The sequence below is a fragment of the Corvus moneduloides genome, chromosome 2 (assembly GCF_009650955.1).
Source record: "Corvus moneduloides isolate bCorMon1 chromosome 2, bCorMon1.pri, whole genome shotgun sequence".
Taxonomy (NCBI): Eukaryota; Metazoa; Chordata; class Aves; order Passeriformes; family Corvidae; genus Corvus; species Corvus moneduloides.
In genome coordinates, this window is record NC_045477.1 from 115,046,194 (window position 1) to 115,068,209 (window position 22,016).

At 42.8% G+C, this 22,016-nt stretch overlaps 1 protein-coding gene across 1 annotated transcript; it reads left to right on the forward strand.

Annotated features, from left to right (window-relative positions):
* The first annotated feature begins 1,831 nt into the window (after positions 1-1,831).
* Positions 1,832-19,438, forward strand: XK (X-linked Kx blood group). The gene is made up of 3 exons (XM_032100906.1): positions 1,832-2,140; positions 10,259-10,521; positions 15,457-19,438. Exons 1-3 carry the CDS (start codon positions 1,896-1,898, stop codon positions 16,281-16,283), a joined length of 1,335 nt encoding a protein of 444 aa, XP_031956797.1. The 5' UTR covers positions 1,832-1,895; the 3' UTR covers positions 16,284-19,438.
* The last annotated feature ends 2,578 nt before the right edge of the window (positions 19,439-22,016 follow it).

Genomic DNA, 22,016 nt, shown 5'->3' on the forward strand with positions numbered 1-22,016 from the left:
TCATCCAGGCTGCGCACAGTGCTTAGGTAAAACACCTCATGGTAGTTTCCCACAAGACAAGACAGGTTGTTTTTGACCTGTAGATTAAAGTTTCCCACTCTAGGTATTTATTGTCAGTCTGCTTAAATCTCAGTTTTCATGGCCTCTTCCCTTTGCAGAAAGACCTCTCCATTCCCAGTCCAGGACACAAGCATTAAATTCACCTAGGCCTGCCCACAACGAGGTTTCTACCTTTGTCATCATGAGCAGAGCTCAACTTGATCTGAGCAATGACACTTCAGACTTGCCAGTGCAGCAGTTAAAGAAATGGCCAAATGTTTACTGGCATTTTTTGTGTAAATCTGGTGACACCTTAACTTGCATTAAACAGTAGCAGATAAGCAGAAGTAGACAGTAGTGTTACCCCATTAATAATATCTCAGACTCCTTATCTTGCCTTCCTCTTGTGCTCCTGTAGGTCCCAGGCCTGTAGCTAACCCCCACATGCAGATCAGGAACTACCTGGGAACAGGCAAGGAGAAACAAGATCTATCACCAGAGCCAGCTGAGCATGAACCAAGGACCTGCATCAAGAGGAGGAGAGAAGCGTCTGGAGACTCCTGTGCAGGACAGAGGCACCATCTGCCAACCTGGCTTGGTACCTCAGTTTTGTTTCTTGCCAGGTGCTCAGGTTCAGGATCTCACGGAGAGACTAAAAAGGTTTATCTTTTCCTCAGGTTGTCACCTTGTGCTGCTCATCCATGCGGGCATCAGTGGCACTGCCGGGGTGACAGTATGCATCTCCAGAAGGACACCAGAGCTCTGGTGGCACAAGAGACAAAGAATCCTGCTGGTGAAGGGGAAAGGCTCAGGGGCAGTGGGCAAATGCTGCAGGTCAACAGCCGGTGTCACAGCAGGGCTTACAGGTCTGTGGCCCAAGGAACCATTGAAGGAAAAGGTCTGGCAAGCAAGAGAGATCCACCTGGCAAAGTGCTAAAAGGGCACCTCTGACACTGCTCACTGCCCTGCTCAGGGGATCTGAGCTGGGTGCATCAGAGGAGGCTCCACAGCTCTCACAACTCTTTTTCTGCCTTTTGTTTGGTTGGTTTAGTTGTGGGATTTATTTGTTTTACTTATTTCTTTATTAAATCATCTGTCTCTCAGCCTTTATTGTTGCACAGGGTTATTTTCTTCCTGGTGCAGGACTTTGCCCTTGCCTCTTCCTTTCGGGATCTCTATTTTATCACTCTCCACAAGTCCCTGACAGGAGGGTGTAACCAGGTGGGGGTTGGTCTCTTCGCCCAGGAAACCAGTGATAGAACTAGAGGACATGGTCTTAAGCTGCACCAGGGGGTGTTTATGTTGGACATTAGGAAGAATTTCTTCACGGAAGGGATGATTACACATAGGAACGGGCTGCCTAGTGAGGTGGTGGAGTCACTGTCCCTGGAGGTGTTTAAGGAAAGCGTGGACGTGACACTCAGTGGCACGGTGTGGTCGTCTTTTCCAACCTAAGCGATCCTGTGATTGTGTGATCTCCCCAGCCTGACGAAGTGTCCTGAGGGGCACCCGCTCGCCCCTTCCCACCAACCCCCCTCAGTGCAGTTCTGTATCTTAGGGCCGGAGGAGACACGGTGAGGGGGAGCCCGCCGCGCACCGCCGGGGAACCTTCCTCCGCTTACAGCCCAGCCAGGGTCGAGCCCCGGCCAGGATCCAAGCCCGGCCAGGATCGAGCCCCAGCCAGGGTCGAGCCCCAGCCGGGATCCAAGCCCGGCCAGGATCGACCTCCGGCCGGGATCCGGCCCCAGCCTGCAGAGGCCGCGGCCGGCGGCGAGAGCGGCGCTCCCTCTGGCGGGCACTGGGCCCTATCGCGCCTCAGCGGCGACTGGGCGGGCCGGGCTGGGGCGGCCGCTGCGATGAAATTCCCGGGCTCCGTCCTCGTCTCCCTCGTCCTCTTCGTGTCCGAGACGGCGGCCGCGCTGTGCCTGAGCGCGGGGTACCGCGCGGCGGGGGACCGCATGTGGCAGGGGCTCACGCTGCTCTTCGCCCTCCTGCCCTGCGCGCTGGTGCAGCTCAGCCTGGTCTTCATCCACCGCGACGTGAGCCGCGACCGCCCGCTGGTGCTGCTGCTGCACCTGCTGCAGCTCGGGCCGCTCGTCAGGTCGGTGAGTCCGTGCCGCCCTCAGCGGGCCGAGCCCGGGGGCGCCCGGAGCCCCCCGGCCTTTGGGCGATGCGGGCGGGGCCGCTCCCGCTCTGCGCCGCCGGGAGCCGCGAGCTCGTCCTGCCGCAGCTGCGGGAGGAACAGCATCCTTTGGGAATGCCGCGGGCAGAAACCTGCGGGCTGACCCCCGGGGAAAGGGGGCTCAGCCCTGCCGGGCCGCGGGGAGTCGGGAGAGCCCCCTCCGCCTCCCGCTCTGCTCTGGGTTTCCATCGCTGTGGCTTCTTGCAGATGGCTGTGTCTGTTCGCTGCCGCCTCATCTACAGCGCTTTGCTCTCAGAGCACTTCCAGGAGAGAACGGGAGATTCTTCACTCGGTTGCGAGTTTAGAATAACGATAGTACCCATCCCATCCGTGCATCTTGGAACATCAGTGGTGCTCTAGTCTGTCCCTTCTCTCCAAACGTGATCTTCCTGCCCAAAACTGCTTTGGAGATTTTTTCTACTCCAGTTCAATGTTTCACTGAAAATACTGCCAGGAAAAAAAAATTCAAAATGTTTCGATGAAAAGTAACAGCAGTGTTCAACTCCAAGACAAAATGTTTCCTGGGGAGGACATTAATTTTAAACTTCTTTTCAAATCTTCTCTTTAAAAAGAAAGGGAATTAAATGCAGTGTGTCTGTAGCAGAGGCTAGGAGAAGTGTCACCAACTTTCTGAAATTCCTAGATAGTGTGTAAAAGAAAGATTTGTTCACACTAAGAAAGGTGAACAGTCTGGGTGTTACAAAATATCTTACACTTCAAAACCATTGACTTCTTCTATAACTATGAATGGATTTTTTGTTTACTTTGTTAATATTTTAAAGATGTTTAAGTTATGACTTAACAGTTCTTAAAGAGCTCTGATTTTCTACAAGCTAAGAACAAAATGATTCCACATTCTTGGAAAATAAGAGAGGAACCAAAGAGAAAGAAACGATCAAAAATTAATACATGACTTTTGTCATTTGAAATTAATTTCTTGAGGTCAGACAAGGAAAGAATAATGTCAAGCTAGAATATGTTAAGAAACAGAAAAAGGATTTGAGCAACAAGAAGAAATTGAAGGATTTTCTTTTTAATTATATGAAAGAAACATATATTTATATTTTGACCTTGAGCACCAAGCATGACTTGACTTTCTGTTTCTTTCTCAACATCAAGTTTTGTGTTTGCAACACAAATCTTATCTTGTGCAGAATGCAGTTCCTGCTCTCTCGGTGAACTCCCAGCTGCAATCACTGCTGTAAAACTAGTGAGCATATGGAAGCCCTCTCCTTTCCTCTAGTGTGTTGCCAAGTCTGCACTTCTTCCTTTCTCAAAGATTTACAAACTTAGCGTTTCCAGAAGGTTTGAGGATATTCTGGATGTGCTGCAGCATACTTGTGCCATAGTCTCCATGGCATCATTTAGGCATGACAAAGTGATGTATGTTGACCTCTCTCTAAACCCGGGATAACTGGAATTATAATTACTAATTAAAAAAGGGTAGTACATTCATGCTACCTGAAAAACTTATTTTCTGCTAAAGGCTGGAAAGACTCTACAAATTAAAAGTTTAATAGAAAACAACCTCTCTTTACTTTTAGGGAAATGTGCCACTTTGTAGGATACAGCACAGAAGTGCGGGAAGGCAAAGTGCTCTGAGACAGACTTTTGGGGTCTGGGACAGGATTTTGGGGTTTGGGGGATTTTTCCTTCCTTGTCTTCCTGCAACTAAAGCTTGCTGTATCTGTCAGAAGAGGAAACTGATTGCTTCCTGTCAGATATAGCTGTGTGCTGTAAATATTGTCCTGTTCTCAGCACACAAAATACCTTCCCTTTCCCTGCTTTGCAAGGAGGCTTTCTACCCTGTGTGGACTGGCATACACACAAGGCTGAGGTGATAGCTAGAAGGCAAAGTATTTTTTGGTTGTATCATCACTGCACTGTGGTTTTAACTTTTGTAAGCTGAAAAGGACCATTGTCCTTGGAGGCATTTTACTCCATCCTTGTAGGCAAACTTTTGCTCCAGAGAATCTTCTGCTCTTAGTCATCTGCCTCCGTTGTGTGAAGCCTGACTCCATCCTCCCTGCTGGGACTCTTGTGTCTCACTGGCGCAGCCCAGGGCTGTTTAGGGAGGGCTGGGTCAAATTAGGTCAAATAGGACACAGACGGTAGAGCCCCCCCCAGGCTCTCTCTGCTTGTGGCATGGGAATGAAACGTTTAAGAACCTTCAGGCTGTGTGTGATGACATTCTGCAACAGAGCTGGCAGCTTTGGCTGGCTTTAAAATAAACTTAACACCAACTTTTTAACTATCTCTATTTGGTTTGGTAAGATGTAGGAGAGTCAGGATCTTTCTGTTCAGACTCAAATACTCAGAGATCAGTGCACTGCTTTACCAACAGCCCATGTATGTTGTGTGAGATTTTCCTCATCATCTTAAATCTAGATTTTTTTTCCCTTTCCTTTTTGCCTTAAAAAAACCAAAACCCACAACTTTAAATTTTGGGGAATGGTTTGGAAATATCTTGGCAGGGAAGGAGGGTATTTAGCCTTGCAAGCCAAATGATTCAGCCTATTTTGAATCATCTGAGTGATGGGTAAAAAGTACTTTCTCTCACAGAACTTCTTGCATGCCACCACCTTCCCAAACACCCACACTCCACCTGTTCGGGAGGCACTCGCTGTCCTGCTGCTGCCACTGGAAGGACTAAAATTAGGTAGCATCCCTCTTCCTAGAGAGGACTTTTGGTGTACTGTTAATGTACCCTTTTTTAACTTCTTCTCCCACTCCCTGGGAGTTTCTCTATAAATTTGAGGCAATTTGTAGAGCAAAATTCCTATCTCCCTTAGTGGCCTGGCTGTGATCCTCAGGATACAGGCATGCCAGAGGCTCTGCAGAGACTTGGCTGGAACCAAGTGACTGCAGGTTTCTAGGCATCATGGGGGATTCCTGCAGCATTTCAGGTCAGTGCCACTCCTTACAAGTGCACTAATTTGTCTGAATGCTTAGAAGATGTATTTGGATAGGTTTGGTGTTGGTTTGGTTGTTTTTTGTTTTTTATTTTTATAAAAGGAGATTATTTTACCACATTAAGTAAATTATAACAGAAAAAATTACTTAAAACAGTAGCCAGTGTCAATGAGAGTTTTATTACATTTGCCTTTTCTCTAAGGAAGGTCATGATGAGCTTTCTGGCTCAGGCTGCTCCTCTGATAGGGTCTTTCTCTTTGTTCCCTTCATTTGGATGGCACTTGTAACACCAAGGTCATCCTGAGGTTTTAGGTGCTGCTACAATTCCAACACATAATAACTACTACTGGATGTAGTTTTGCTGGTGTACTGCTCTACACATAAGGATTTCTTCCAAGTGTAAATGACCCCTCAGAGAATCAGGGAATTGTTTATGTTGGAAAAGGCCTCTAAGATAATTGAGTTCAGCTGATAACCCAGCACCACCGTGTTCACCACTAAACCATGTCCATGAATGCCACATCCACATGCCTTTTGAACATTTCTAGGCGTGGTGATTACACCACTTCCCTGGGCAGCTTACTGATGCCTGACTGCCCTTTCAGTGAAAAAATATTTACTAATATCCACCTGAACTTCCCCTGGACCAACTTGAGGCCATTTCTTCTTGTCCTGTCTCTTGTTATCTTGGGAGAAGAGACTAACCCACCTCACTACAACCTCCTTGGGAATTGTAGAGAGAGATAAGGTTCCCCCTGAGCCTCCTTTTCTCCTTACCCTTCATGAAAGGCACTAGAGGACCCCCTGTTAACTTGCTTGCCATTTTTAGTTCTGCAAGTAACGAGTAGATCAGGAGCTGAAGTGCAGATTTCCAACACATTTGACTTGGCCAGTTGGGGCTTACAGTTACACACTGGGGATGTTGGTGGTGTTGGACCGTGAGTCTGCTGGATGCGGGGGTTCCCTCCCACCTGATTTACTGAAGGCTGTACTGAAGCGGCATCATCAAAAGGGACTGGTGTGAACCTGGAAGTGCTTCCTTCTGGTATCACCTTCATGGAGAGCGGAGCTTGAGTGACTGCACGTGTCTTTGGAACTGTGTTCCCTGGTGCTCTGTTAGTGCAGCGTGAGCCCTGTTCTGTGTGAGGAGATGCAATCAGGGGAGGGCTGGGTCAGCAGTAGGACAAACACTTGCAAAAATCATCTCAAGCAAATATAACAGGCCCCCTATATAGAACACTAATGACTGTTTTCCTCAGGTTATAAAAGGACAAGGACATAAACAACAGACTTTTCTTTTTTTTTTTATGGAATCAGGCTTTGTTTGTCAAGGCATAAGAGGAAACAATTACATGTCTCTATGTACCATGTAGACAGCAGCACAGCAGATGCAGGAGGAAGCTTGCACCAAATTGCCAGAGGAGCTGCTGTTATGGCCAAAGCTTGATTCTGTGAGCTGCAGGAAGTAAAAAAAGAAAAAACAAAAACCCCAATTTTTTTTACAGTCATTCATGTTTTGGGCATCTAATTCTGCAGGTTGAAATCTAATAAGCTCTAATGGTGCAGATACTGCTTCAGTGACACTGTGCAGAAGCCTTGTCTCTCAGGGGCAGTCTGTCTTTCCTAGTGACCTGCTTAATAGTTAAAATAGAACAGGTCTGAAAACTTCCCTTCCTTGTAGGACTTCATCAGCAGACGTCACAGTAGGAGAGCCTGATAGCTCTACACTTTACAGCTGTTTATACACCTCCCTCTTTTCCAGATGGGAAGAATATGTCTAGACTCTCTTCAGGGTATTTTCTTTCCTTTATTCTTGAGCAGGTATGTTAGGTGTCCATGGTGAGATGAACAGAAAGTCAGTGCAGGTAAAAGGTAGAACAATGAGTGAGGAACAGATCTTTGCCTGGTGCAGGTGAGTAAATCTGCAGGACTGATAAGTCTTTTGTACACTTCTTTAAAGAGAAGGAATTAGTAAAAATTAAGTAATTAGAGAAATCTGCTTGTACATTTGCAGATGGCATGTGTGGATAGGTCTCAAATAGCCATTTGCTCTTGGAGTGCTGGTTGGCTGTGGAAAGTTCCCTGTTTTCATTGCATTCTCCCTCTTCACACTACCATTATTTTGCCTATGTTCAAATCCCACACATCTGTGATTAAAAGAGGGAATGAGGTGCTCACTCTCAGCAAGCATATAAGGGTAGGATTATTCCTCCTACTTACTGTGTAGAAGACAAATGTGTTGCGGCTGAATCACTCCTTGTGGGCACCATCAGGATCCCTGAAAAGTATGGCTCTTCTTTCTGCCAAGATATGGCAGCAGGAGAGAAAGTAGCGCCATCCTTTTCTTACCTCTCAAATTTCACTGTAGACAGTAGATCTGACTTTTTTTCCTTGGAGCAATTTTAGTTCCTTCAGCGGCTGTACTGTGGTTGTCAATGCCTTACATGCAGAGGAGACAGCCAGCTGCTTGCCTTCTGCTCTTGGCACCATGTAAGGGCTCTTGAAAGGGCCCTAAACATCACTGCATTGCAGGAGATGGATTGTGCAGAAGTTGGGATCTCTCACTCCTGTCCCTCTGGAGCAGAACAGCAACGAGCAACAAGGGCTTCTGTGGAATTCACCATGCTGCAGGAGCTTGTAACTGTGGGGGAAAGCTGCATGAAGCAATCCCCTTCTTGCGTTGTCTCTTTGTTGTGTTTCATGCTAAAAAAAGAACAAGCCAGGTAGTTCATTTAAAGACAAGATGCCCAACCTCTCAGCATGTACTTCATAGGCAAAGTCATAATCTGGCACAGGTACATGATCTGAATTGATTCTTCATCACAGTTCTAGACCCTTCTCACCTGGATAGTCCTTTGAGTGCCTGTGCCCCTCCTACACTCTATTCCTTAAACTTTTAGATTGGTACTTGTTCTTTTTCATGTGTCAGCTGCCAGCCTGCTCCTATTTGAAGCAGTTTCTTGGGCAGTGGCACCAGCTAGAATCTTGAGTGTGTATTTGTCCCAGAAGGCTTCACCTCTAGAAACACTCTTGCATGGGGCTGGCAGGGCCTGGGAATAAATGGGCATCATTATCAATGTAATCTGAGTGCTTGCACATAACATTTTTATTACTCTGTTGTACTGGTAAAAGCCCCATTTGGCTCTAAGGTTTGCTCATCAGACCATTTCACATTATGTTTGTTTTTCTATATGGACAAAAATATCCCCATCACAAACAATATTCTGCTACTTAATACCCCACTAATAAATAAAAATCAAATGCTTACTCCAAAACTCAGATTTGGGTTAATTATAATGTTTGCTATTGTCAGTAGTCTCATAAATCTGATCTCTTTTATAGGATCACTGCATATTTTTTAGATGGGTCCCTAGACTATATCTGCTTCTAATCATGCACTGCAAGAGTTCAGAGCCTGATGCTGAGATCCAATTTTCCATAATATACTCAGGCTTGCCCTCAGCACAGGGTGAATACATGGCTGTGAATACTAAGAGAGACAAAAATAATCTAGGATCTTTCTTTTGGAATAAAATCAATGTGTTGGTTTCAGAATCTATGCTGACTTCATAAAGCCACAGTGCTTTATTAATTTTTCACACTTTATTTTTGGCTGTATGGATTCTTTCATGTGGAACAAAATTGACAGGGAGTGAAAAGATTAATGAGGGGAAGACAGAAAGTCACCTCTGTGAATGGAGCCTCCAGAGCAGCAGGAATGTTGAATAGCTTTAGTGATAACGATGTCTGAAGCCTAATGAATCAAGAATAGTACTACACAATCCCAAAATTACTCTTCATCTAGAGCAGTTGAAACTTGCTAGTGGTCCAGTTAGAGGAAAAAATTAAGTGAAGTTTATGAAAATAAACAGAAGTATTTTTTTTCTTTCATCTCACTTCCCCCTCATCTTGTGATTTCACCTGTACCTCTGTTGTTCCTTGCTTGTTATTACTTCCCGGACAAGGGTGACTATTTCCCTGTGTGTTTTGGGTCCTGCTTGATTCCCAAGCCTGCCCTTGACACCTTCATACTCAAGTAGTGCTTAGGTTTCTAAAGTTTTTGACAATTGAAAAACAGTCATTGTAAGGAAGTTGCAGAAGCTGTTCTTTCCTTGCAGATATCTGTCTGGGGCTGTTATGTTCTTTAATACTCCAGGAGCCAGGTTGTCCTTGTTGCTACAGCGTTTTCTGCAGACAGCCTTTTCTACTCCCTCCCAAATGTAAGGATTAGTCTCTGTGCATGGATAAAGGCAGCAAATAGTACAACAATATGTAATTTATTAACAGAACTGTATGTGCTGGTACCAGTTTGTTCCTTGGAAGCCAGTCAGCCGTAAGTTAGACCTGCATAAACAAGAGGGTTTGGCTCCCACTGTGTTTAAAGTAAGAAGAGCTGCAGCAACTGGAAACACTGCATCTTCTTACTTAGAATCTTTTTGCAAGATTATATGTAATATTTCTTTGACAGCGCAATAAACATAAGCAACTTAAGAACTAAAGCTCCTATTCTTGTGTCTTTTTTTAAAAAATGTTTATTTCAAGGTTTGTGAGGCTCAAAACTGCTCCTTTTCACTGCTCTGGCATGTTACTGGTGTTTTGAACCATTGCTTGGTAAAGTTTTGAGGTGTGTGCATGTGCTTGTACCCTGAGCTTCTCTCATCAGATATTTTAAGGCAAAGGTATGAAAAGTGGGTTTATTGCCATGTCCCATTAACATGTCACAGATGTATGGATAACAAGAGGAAAAGACATGAGAATCTGAAGAAATACACTTCCAGCTTGGGTCCTGGATTTGGCAGCCTAGTAGTAGATGAGCAGTTTAAGGGCATTAATGGGACACCAGAGAGCAAGAGCAGCTCACAACTAAACCTCTGCCCAAGTCTGAGTACCACAAACAGCCCAAAGGGCACTGTCAGGTTCTTGCCCTCTAGTAACATGTAGTTCACGTTTTAAGGAGTGCAATCTGTCGTATTCCAAGTTTACCAGGAGGAGAAAACCTACAGGCTTTGCTCTATGAACAAATGGCTTAGGACTTAGTATGTGTTTGCTTAAAATACCAGGAAGTGGGGAGACCTTTCATTCTTTCATTTTGCCCTGTCATTCTATTTACTTGTTTGCTTGTAGGTGTGTGGAGGCCTTTTATATTTACTTCCATGCTGGCAGAGTTGAGGAGCCCTATGTCAGCATCACAAAGAAGAGGCAGATACCCAAGGATGGGTACTCAGAAGAAATTGAGAAGGAAGTGGGACAGGCTGAAGGCAAGCTGTGCACACACAGGTCTGCGTTCAGCAGGGCCTCCGTGATCCAGGCGTTCCTCGGCTCAGCACCCCAGCTCACGCTCCAACTCTACATCTGTGTCCTTCAGCAGGAGGTCACGGTTGCCAGAAGTAGGTAGAGCTGTTGTTATGACCTTTTGGGTATTTGGGTGGGAGGGCAGTCAAGTGTGTCTGCCCTGGAGAACAACCAAGCATTTTGCAATGGGTTTCATCTCCATGACAGATGGTGATGCTGTTTTCAAGTTTATATGATGTTTTAGACTATGACACCTTCTGTAGGATACTTGCGTTGCTATAAAAACACGGATTTGATCAAGTGACCATTATGGCATGAGAGGGAGGCAGCTGGAGGGACCAAACTGTCTTCATGAAGAAGTAAAAAATTACCTCTGTTCCATTTTGGTTTTTGAGCAAAACTTTCTGGAAAATTCCTTGGGGTACACTGCCGAGCATGTTTTGTCATGCTGCCTTAGGGAAGGTGTACGTTCAGGAATGCAGTTTTAAATATGGACTGAGGACATGAACTATCTTCACTTGTGCCAGACTCTGATTTTGGAATCAAAAGGCAGGACTCAATAAGCTGCTATGGAACTGTAACCATCTCATCTCTGGACCCAAGCTGTTAAGCCTTCACCAAGCAGTGCTGCACCACATGGACTTACCAGGACACATGTCTCTTACTGTGGGACTCTGCATCTTGCTCCATGATGCACTCTTGATTTGCTGGCTTGCTGCTAAATGAAGAACTGTCTCCAGCTGGTCACGGGACAAACAGCTTTTCAGTGTAAGAAAGGACTGGCACCTGGGTGAACTTGAAGGTGCATTTCCACTGAAATACAAAATAGCTCTTGTTGTATCTCTAAGGCCCTGAGAGGCCAGGGATCTTTACCAGCTTCACAGCTAGGGAGGCTGAGGCTAAGGTGACAAGTTAATAATTGAAATAAAGTAAAATATAATAATAGTAGTAGTAGTAGTAATGAAGGGGATGGAGAGGGGTGAGAGAGGCAGAGGGAGAGAGAGGGAGAAGAAAAAAGCCCAAGAAAGACAAGTGATGCACAAGCCATCCCCCCAGCACCGATTGGCCCCTCCCACACAACTCCCCACAGTTCATACACTGAGCATGATGTTCTGTGGTAGGGAGTATCCCTCTGGATAGTTTGGATCAGCTATTTTGGCTGTGCTTCTCACAGCTTCTTGTATACTTCTTCACTGGCAGAGCATGGGAAACTGAAAAGTCCTTGATTTAGAGTAAGCACTGCTGAGCAACATTATTCCCACACTGAATCCAAACTCAGCACTGTATCAGCTATTAGAAAGAAAATTAACTCTACCCCAGCCAAAATCAGAACATCATAGCAGTAGCTTCTCAGAAGACATTTCTCCTAAGTTCCTGAGTTCTTCATAACTAAGGTAGATTCTTCAAATAACAGTGGCATTTGTAATGTGGGATGAGCACAAAGCAATTGACTTTTTTGCTGAACGGTGCAAATAGCAAAATCTCCAGTCACTTTGCTGTAGATGGCATTTACTTGAGAAAGATCCCTTTTGTATTGTATTTCTTTTATTACTGGTTTTGACTTTACTGGTCATGATTGCCAAGGAGAAGTCCTGTGTTCCAGATGGTCAGAGAATCACATATTTAATAATCATTTGTAATGCTCTATTGCTTCTAGCTTTTTCAGTCACTGCTGAGATAAGTTGTAATCACAAACTGGTAAGTGACCTTCCTTGGGTGAAATGAACAGAGATAAACTGGCTCACCAGAGAGTCTGGTGAACCCACTTGCAAATGCAGCAGTTATCTCATGCTTCCCAGGAGCATCTCCATGCAGATGTAATTCTAAAAGACAGAAATGCAAAGAAAAAAAAGTGGTAGGAACAGTGTCAATGTCTGTTAGAGCTCATTCATCAGAAAAACAAGAGTCCTAATCTTATTCTTGTTGTGTGTATCTTAGCTATTGAAATACTGAAACTTTCTACAGTCTCTTTATCCAGCCAGTCCAGTTCTTATTCCATACTTCAGATGTCTTCAGCTTTCCTGTTCTTTGACACTGGTCCTCAAAACTTCAGGCTTTCTTCCATTTGCATCTGTTATAATTATCACTTTGTATTTTGACTTCCACATATTTTGTCTTGTCTCCTCATCAGTCTGTTATTTTTCTGGATTCCTACATAGCCCATCATTCTGTGTAAATTCTGCTTGTTCAGGGGCTATGAGGTTTGATCAGAGGTAATGAGGTCTGTATCACCAGAGAATCAAAAGCTGTTTACCACCATGCTGGGGGTATGGCTTGTCCTTTTCAAATCTGTTTGAAACTTCTTATTGCTTCCAGTATTGGCTTGAACATTTCTGAAAAGAGCGTGCATCCTTGCCTAGCCTTTTGTCAGCCAGAGCCATGCTGTGTATTTCTCGTGTATTTCATGGCATTCATTAATTTCTCTGGATGTTTTCTTCTGCATTATTGGGGTCTTGCCAGCGTCTGGCATTCTTCAAAACTGTCATTTCACAGTCTGCCGAGAATGTAAGACCAAGATAACCAGAGAGCTGCAAAAGCAGGACCAACTCTCGAGGTTAGTGATGAGTGACATAAAGCTTTGGTGACTGTTTATCATGAAAAGTGTAAAAATGTTGGATGTAATACAACATTGGAAACCCACACGTATTAGCCTAATCTGATTCCTAGTTCTATTTTGTATACATATAACTATAGTATTTATAACACATTTCAGTGGTATTTGTGAGGTAGCTCATCTAGAGCAGAATTCACTGTCTTAGCAATTTCTGAAGTGGGAAGGATCAGGTCTTGAAAGGACTTCAGATGTAATAAAAAAAACCAAAGAAAAACAGTGCTTCCCTGGATGATTCTGTGAGTGTCCACCTCCAATTTGTAAGAAAAATACAGCCTTTTGGGAGGAGGAAGGAAGAGAAATGCCACCTTTATAAGGACTGTAGGAGGATTTGGACCTGTTCCAGGGGAAGACACTTTGCCTTTTAAATTTACATTTCTTTGCCTGCTCAGGATGAGTAAAAGCAACAGTGTCACCCTCCCACATTTCCCTTTGTGGTTGCTTCAAACTGTCTTTTTCACAGAGTTAAAAGTGATGTTTGAACTGAAGGTTTGGTGACAGTAATGAGCTTTTAGGAAAGGAGCAGGACTGGATTAGTCTGTTAGACTAATGGAGTCAGCATGACCTATTTTCTATCAATGGAGAAATGCCTCTTTTGAAGGCATGAGTTTGTATGATAGTTTTGAGATTAATATAGATTCCCTAAAGTGAAATTGGGGAATACGATCAATGTTTCAGCTTGTCAAAGCAGAAAGCAAGCAGAGTTCCAGGACAGCAGTACTCAGTCCCTGGTGGGTAGGTCTTAATGTTCCTTTAACTCTGAGAATATTCTTTTGCTTCATTATCTGCTGGAAGTTATGTTCTTTCACAGCTCAAAACTACAGGAAAGATTTTGTAAGAAACCAGAGGACATCAAGCAATATTCTTTACTGAATTCACCTGCTCTTCTGCTTTCAGCCAATGTTTTTCCAAGATATAACATTTAAAAATTCTCAGCTTAAATACAGTGCTGTAAGAAAGATGTTTAAAAACATCTACTAACAATTTGAACATAAACATTTTCAGAGAATATATGCACCACCAAACTGGCATGTACAAAATTACCATGTAAAATGGTAAATGCTTTTCACCTTACTGAGTGCCTTGGAAAATTAGATATAAAGACTTGATTATTTTCCAAAGCAATTCAGAGGTGTTTGTGGATCAGAATGGAAGAGAGATTAGCTGAAGTGATACAGAAAATTCTCTTAGAAAAGTGTTAGAGATCTTAAAATACACTTGTTTCTCCCAAAGGATTGCTTAGAAATTAATGATTTTAATTAGGAAAAAAGCCCAAACCCTGATAATTTTGGCCATATAGCTATAGCAAAACAGGGAATCCAGTTTATTTGTAGGATATTGGCACACAAACTAATTGAAGGCCGCAGAAAACACTGGTTGCTAAGCATTGCAAATGTAATTGACATCATTAAGAATTCCCAACTCCGATTATTTTATCTGATGCAATATCAGCCATTCAGCATGTTGGTAAAACTTGTGAATAAATATTTATATAATTGTGTATGCAAATACTAAAATACCTGTGGGCAGTTAGCACTTTGTTTATTCTCTGTGTCCAGTGTTCATGTATGTTTGTACCTACTTAATATGGCAAGATGGGATGGCCTCCTGCCATGCCAGGTAACATCTGGTCTTCGCCTTCACTTTCTGCAGAATTTAAATGTGAAACCTTCCTTTCAGGGATTTTAGATAGGTGGGAGATACTGACAGATGATCTGAATTTAAAGACATTTTTAATAGGAGTGGTTTTTTAAATGCATGATGCAGATGGGTGTATAAAGAAAAGTGTGGTACAGGAAAACACAGTGCAGGCAGGTGAGTAAATATCTCTCTACATAGTCAATGTGGACAGTGCTGGTTTAAATTCCTTTGGCTTTCAATTTTGAGCTGTATCATATAGCTTTTTTGTGATTTGCTTTAACATAGAACTTCACAAGCAGTGAGTTATCTGCATGCTCAAGTTACTCCAAAGTTTCAGCTTCTGTTTTCCAGTTTTTCATCTGTATGGAAAGGGATTAGCACCCCTGTGCCTTGTGGAGTACTGTAGGAGTTTGGGAGCAAGTTGGATACTCTTATGACTGAGCTGTGAAATTACCAAGGACAGAATATGTATGAACAGCCCTTGGCAGGGTGAGGAGGGAGAGACGCTTATGACTGCTAAGTGCCTTCTTTTTCTTACTGGCTACTTGGATAAGTATCAAACAGGGACCAAAACAGGAGGTAGGATTAGAATAATGTGCTGGGTTTGACTGGGGTAGAGTTAATTTTCTTCTCACGAGTGTAGGCTAGGAATGGCTCCTACGGCATTACACCCTCCTGGGAATCCCCAGGAGTGCAGCGAAGACGGCTGCACCTGCACTCCTCTGATGCAATGTCTGCTGCTAAGCTGAAGGGCCTAATTTGTCTTTTGTCTTTGTAGGTATTTTTATGGTCCTTTCTCTCCTGTCGATTGTTTATGGCGCCTTACGCTGCAACATCCTGGCTATCAGGATAAAGTACGACGATTACGATGTCCGTGTGAAACCTGCTGCCTACCTCTGCATATTCCTGTGGAGAAGCTTTGAGATCGCCACGCGGGTCACAGTGTTGGTGCTTTTCGGTTCAGTCCTTCGGATCTGGGTTTTCCTCGTCGTGCTGCTGAATTTCTTAGGTTTCTGCTTCTACCCATGGGTTCTCTTCTGGCTTAGCAAGTCCCCGTTTCCTGAGAACATAGAAAAGGAACTGAGCAGGGTGGGCACTACCATCGTCTTGTGCCTTCTCACATTCCTGTACGCTGGCATTAACATGTTCTGCTGGTCGGCAGTGCACGTGGAGCTCAGTGACCCTGACTTGATTAGCAAATCCCAGAACTGGTACCGCATGACTGTGTACTACATCGTGCGGCTGATGGAGAACGCCTTCCTCCTGCTGATGTGGTACATCTATAGAACAGACTTCTACCTGTATGTCTGCGCCCCAATGCTGGTCCTGCAGCTCCTGATAGGTTACTGCATGGGCATCTTCTTCATGTTGGTGTTCTACCAGTTCTGCCACCCATGCAAAAAGCTTTTCTCCTCCAGCATTACCGAAGCTTTGCTGTCCTGTTTCAAGCTCCTCTACTTTATTTGCCAGCATCAAAAATCCACTCTACTGACAGGCAAGGTGATGGTGAAATCTCCTGAAAATACTGATGAAGCAAGGGGCAGTAGCAAGACAATAGATTCTCAAAACAGGAGTATTCATCAAAGTGTTTCTTCCAATGCCTAGTACAACTGGAAGCAAGTAGGTGCCTTCGGAAGGTGGCAGATCAGCTGCTGGGAACATTGTGTATCTTAGACATTGTGTCTTGTGGATAGGATTTCTTTCTTGCAGGTGTAGCACTGCACGATGGCTGACAAGCCTGTTTTTGTGGAGAACAGTGTATGAGTATTTGTGTCTGTGTGTGTTTGTGTATGGAGAGCAATCGTTTTTTGTAGATTTCTATTTCAGAGCCTTTTTGCACATAAGTTCATTGTCATGTGCTTATTTTAAGTCATTACTGGAGACATCCTTCAGAAACTGGCCTGATGCTCATCTTACTCAGGAATTCTGAGGATAGAAGGCAATGAATTTTATTTCAGATAGGATGTCCCATGGCATGTCACCCTAGCATGGAAACAGAGCTTAGACCTGGACTACGTATGGACCGTAGCTGTGGTCTGCTTTGATCAAAATGCAGACTATTTTACACTCTAATTAGTGTAATAAGATAATACTTCTCTCAGTGGTTGAAGAATTGGACTTGCACAATGCACTGTAGTCTGGGTTGCCATGAAACAGCCAATTAGCCAGCACTGATACGGAAATGTGACTGAGGATGCACAGAGGGCTTATTGGCTTTGCACTGTTTCACCCTTCATGTTTACTGCTTGTTAGTAAGGGAATTAAATTTAACACATTAATTGTGATGTTCTGGAATAGCTCTTTTTTTTTTCATTATCATTTATGTAATACTTTGTGACCTTCTGGTGTCAGGGTGGTGTTCACTTTATGTAAATATCTAGAGGCTGGGCAGACAGTGTGTACCAGTCATGTAGGTGCTCTCCAGTGCACATCTCCAGGGAGTGATTCACCCCATCTTAAAATGTGGGTGATATGAATCACTCTCTGGAGACCTGTTACTCAGTGTTAACCAGATGCCTTCACAATTAGTTCTGACTATCCATCTCCTTTTCAGATGGCTGAAGTTAGAGGGTAAGCACTACCCTGATTGCCAGGGGTTTGGCAGTGCACCAAGTAGGCAGCTCACTGACTTTTTATACAGGGATAGAAGTCACCAATTCCTTCTTTTTGAGCTGTGATTTGTTATGATTAATTTAATATCATTAATTCAAAACCCTCTGACTTCTTTACCTCAGGAGTATCACAGCCTTGAAGTCTGAAAGAGAAAATGGAAGTCATTGACTTTTTGTTCTCAGCAATACATCAGTACAAATAAAAGTGTTTCTGTATTTTGCAAGTTGCTGAGAAAGGTTTTAGCTTTAGCTTCACCCAAGAATTTAGTGAAAATACAAAAAAAATATATATTTTCACAAATTAGGTGAAAGCTTTTTGCACTTTGCTTGCTTAGCACCTTCCTAACATTTCTTTTGAGTGTTAAACATTATGGCTGCTCATGGAAACAAATAATTGATGACCCAAAGCATATCCCAGTGTACAAAGCTTGGCTTCCATTCTGTCATCATGCAGGATGTGAAGCTCTTAATAAGGACGACATCAGCATAATTGTTTTAGAAGCGTCTCAAAACTCAGGTCTGGGGTCATTTATAATGAAATATGTCACCTGCAGTGCTGCAAAGACCAAACCTGCTTTTATTTTTTTCTTTACTACACTGTAAATTAATGTCTTCATATTTCAGTTTTATTATGGAGTAATGTTTTCATTTTGATTAATATGTGTCTGTGTATGGTATGTGTATGTAGATGTCATTAAATTATTGGTGGGTGGTAATGGGATTTTTGGCCTGATTTTGCCATGGGAATGTACCTCATATCTGGGGAAGACACCAAACACCTCCATTCTAATTTCTCTGAGGAGAATAGAATAGTGAAGTGACTCCTTGAAGACACGACTGTGTTTCTCTGTACCTTTGTGTGTAAAAGTACAGTATAGTATTTCTGTGTGCTTTTCTAGATGCAAAAAACTTTCTTTTTTTTTCAGTAGTGAGTTTAAGGAGCAAGGGAAAATGTAACTCTTTATTCCAAACCTGTGGAGTTCAGCCCACAGGCTCAAATTTTCTTGTGTTCTTAGCCAAAACTGAGTATCTGTCTTTATAGCTGGACACTCATCAATATCAATAATCAGGGAATTACAGTGGTTGCTTGTCTACAGATGTACCTGGGTCTGAAATGTTAGTCTTTGGGGGAAAATTTTAAAAGTGACTTCATATGTAGAAGTAGTTCATATCTAACAAGAGAGCTTAAAACAGACTTTGGTCACTGTAAGTGGTGGTGCAGTTGTGATTGTGCCATTTGGAAACAGTGAAAGCTTCACAAACCTCAGGCCGGTTGGTGCTACAGTGAAATGTTGGTGCTGCAGTGAAGTCAAATGTAGGGGAGTTACACAGCCAGGAGCCCAGAATGAATACACAGTGAGTACCATTAAACCTCACAGAGTACTGTATATGCATATTTAGAGTGTGTGCCATATTACTTCTTATTTTTATACCAGTCTCCTGAAGTGCATGCATAGGGAGCTGAATATTTAAATCACTGCTATGAGAGGAAAAAAAAAAAAAAAAATTATATGGGTTCTATTACTGTCCTATAGTTTTGCCTTAGTTGTGCAGAATAACCAAACACAGTTCAAACCCTCCACCAGCACGAGGGGCTGTTGCCTGTGCAGTGCCTCGTGTCACCATGGGCCGTGGTGGAGCCCAGCCAGCAGCGCGGCTGCTCTGAGGGGTTTATCCAGCTGTGCTGCCACTGCTGGTAGAAAGGTGCAGGAGGGAGGCATGGAGACGACAATAATGTATTAGATCAAGGTTTTAAGGGACCGGCTGATTTTTCGGAAGTGTGCTGTAAAGCTGGGAGAGGCAGTTTTTCTCAAGATGATAGTCTGGAGGGTGTTGTTATCAGTGCACCCAGTGGCTGCACAGAGAGGACAGTATGAGCTACAAAGTCTGTCTGTGTATGAATGAGTGATCTCTTGCTGCAAGTTCCCTGTGGTTTTACTCTCCTCTATGAATGTTAGAGGGGCCTGTGTTTTCCATGGAAGGGTTTAGGGCTGCTGCTGAAAACTGTATTCTTGAGTAGTCTTGAGTCACACAAAAGATGGCTCAGCAAGGGTTATTTGTGTGTATAAGAGTATGCAAGGTCTGACGTGTGGGCTTTCTTTTATACTTGTAAAACAACACAAATTAAATTATGTTGAAACTATCCCACAAGGTGTGTTGGTATCAGTTCTTAGTGTGCTGCTTGCAAGAAATCCAAAGTAAAGGTTACAGAGCATGCTGTCATCTGCCACCATGCAGCAGCAGAAATGTTTTCAAGAAGACGTGACAGAAGAATTAATCTGTGATTGATTTAGGAGCTCTTTATCTCCAAGCTTCCATTGCTGTTTAGCAGAAAATTTTGTAAGAGGGGGCAGCTTAAGAGACCAGTGTTGTATGGAGCAAAATTAGTATAGGTTATTCATTGTCAGTGTGAGAATATTTACTGGTTTACATTGGGAATTGGGAGGAAATTGTTGCCTTATAAAGAATATTTTTTAACTTCTTTTCTGCACACTTGTTTCACACGCATCTGGGTTTACCATGTACTTATATCTGAGCCTGGGAACATCCAGCAAAATCAATGCTCAGGATTCTTGTGGAGGTATAGGAATGCACAAAACTTTGCAACACGTAAGTGTTTCTAAATTTAAATAGATAAAATAGACACATATTTTTAAAATGTGGGTGTAAATAGATACATTGCAACAAGTTGTAATGTGTGTACATCACTTACATGAGCATTGAGAAAAGATTCTAGAAGTCCTGGTGGTGATTGACACTACTGTCTGCCTATAACACAGAATTGGTGGATACTTGGGACTGGTAAACTGAAATTTAAATTTAATTTTTTTTTTTTTAATTTACAAGTAGTTCCTTTATTTTTTCCCCATAGTAACTGATAATATGTAGCCTACAACAATGAACCATTTTCTATCTCCTTCTACCTATTTGAAGGGCTTATACCAAAGAAAATGGGGTTTTGAACTCAGATATTTGCAAGCCAGACATCATAGTACTTATAATCTTGTATTTTAGAATGAAGTTGTGGTGAGTGCCTCAAGTCACTCAGGAATCATCACAGAAACATGAATAGAGAGTAATATGGCAGAGATGGTAAGTTTGATTTACCAGAGACAGAAGACTTGAAAAGCAAGATGTATTAAGGATTATGTAATTTCCTACTGACCAAGAAAACAATGTATAATAAAACTGTTAGGTCTTGGGGCCACCCTAAAATTAGACTAAAAATGAAAGGTAAGTGCTTCAAAATGACAATATGAAAGCTTACTGAATCTCTGCCCTTAATGAACAACTTCATATCCTGGACAAAAAGGACAGGTTTATCCTTTTTTTTTAAATTACATGCAGTTACAAGGAAAATCTCTTGCCACTGAAATAAAGTTTTATGGAAATGATAAATGTCTGTATTCAGGTATGAAAATTTTGCCTTTCAGATGTGAAATTCAGATGTGAGTGCATCTGTGTGTAAAGGTTTCTAATCACAGAATTCTACCATTAATGGGGAAACACACCTAAGCAGAGGGTGGATGCAGTTGGATGTTGCTTACTGAGATCCTTCTGGAGTAACATTACAGTTGTAACTTTTTGGCCCTGAAGGTGAGACCTGATTGACTTAATGAACTAGATGAACTAATGTCTTAAATGGGGTATGCGCCTTCATGTTCATAATTGCTTAAGTTCCTATTTTGACAGAGCAAACAAAATGACAGCAGATAAATGTTACATTTTTTAACTTCTGAAATGTCTCTCATCAGCTACTTGTTTCATCTGATTAATGTGCTCTGTCAGTACAGAGCTTTAATCAGCCACAGACACTTTCTGGAAAATGATCGGGAGCAGATTTAGATGAAGAGCAATGCCAGGGGTAGTCAAGGTGAAGATTAATTCACATCTGCCTTCTAGAGGGGGAAGCAAATGTCAAAAACGATAGCACAGCACCTTACAGATGAGGTGCCAGCATTGCATTCTCTTGTGCTCATGCATGGATTTGCAGTTTTTGTAACTGGGTAAGTTGTGTGCTGGACTCAGCAGCAAACAGAAGAGAGATGTTTGTGATTGCTTCAGTTCTGCAGCTGCTGGCCCTCATAGCACCAGTTATATTCTTCAGAATGTGTGTCCTGGCTACTCCTCCTCCCTCTCTGCTACTTCATGGAGGATATTTTAAACAGAAATGGAGAAACAAGGCACAGTGAAATGCTCAGCTGGATATTTCAGTAGGGCTGCTCTTTTGGAGCCAAAGATGTCTGGCAATGAAAAGGGCTGAACTCATGGAATGCATGAATTCTTCATTGCCATTTTAAATATTTTAATAATGGTGGGCAGTGCAGTACCTCAAAGCATCCAGATGTCATTTAAAAAAAAATTAAAGGAGAAAGTGAATTTTCTAAAAGAAGTAACTTCCACTTTGGAGCTACAAAGAAAGGAAGCGAGCCCTATGAAAGCACAGTAATTAGGTGTTTCTTAAACTTTTTTTCATTGTGTTTATTGTGGTCTTCCCTGCCCTTCTTCTTATTTTTTTAAGCAACAAGAAGAAAAAATACCAAACAGAAGAAAGAGAAATATTATATGAAAAAAAAAAAAAAAAGTCACTGCAAACCTATGGAAATGTGTGTGGCAACTCACAAACAGGTTGCATTGAGAGTAAGCCTAGATTTCTCCACTGATGCTCTTGGAGAGGCATAATGCAGATCCTAGAAAGGAATCCAGGTACAGTGAGGCAGAAACT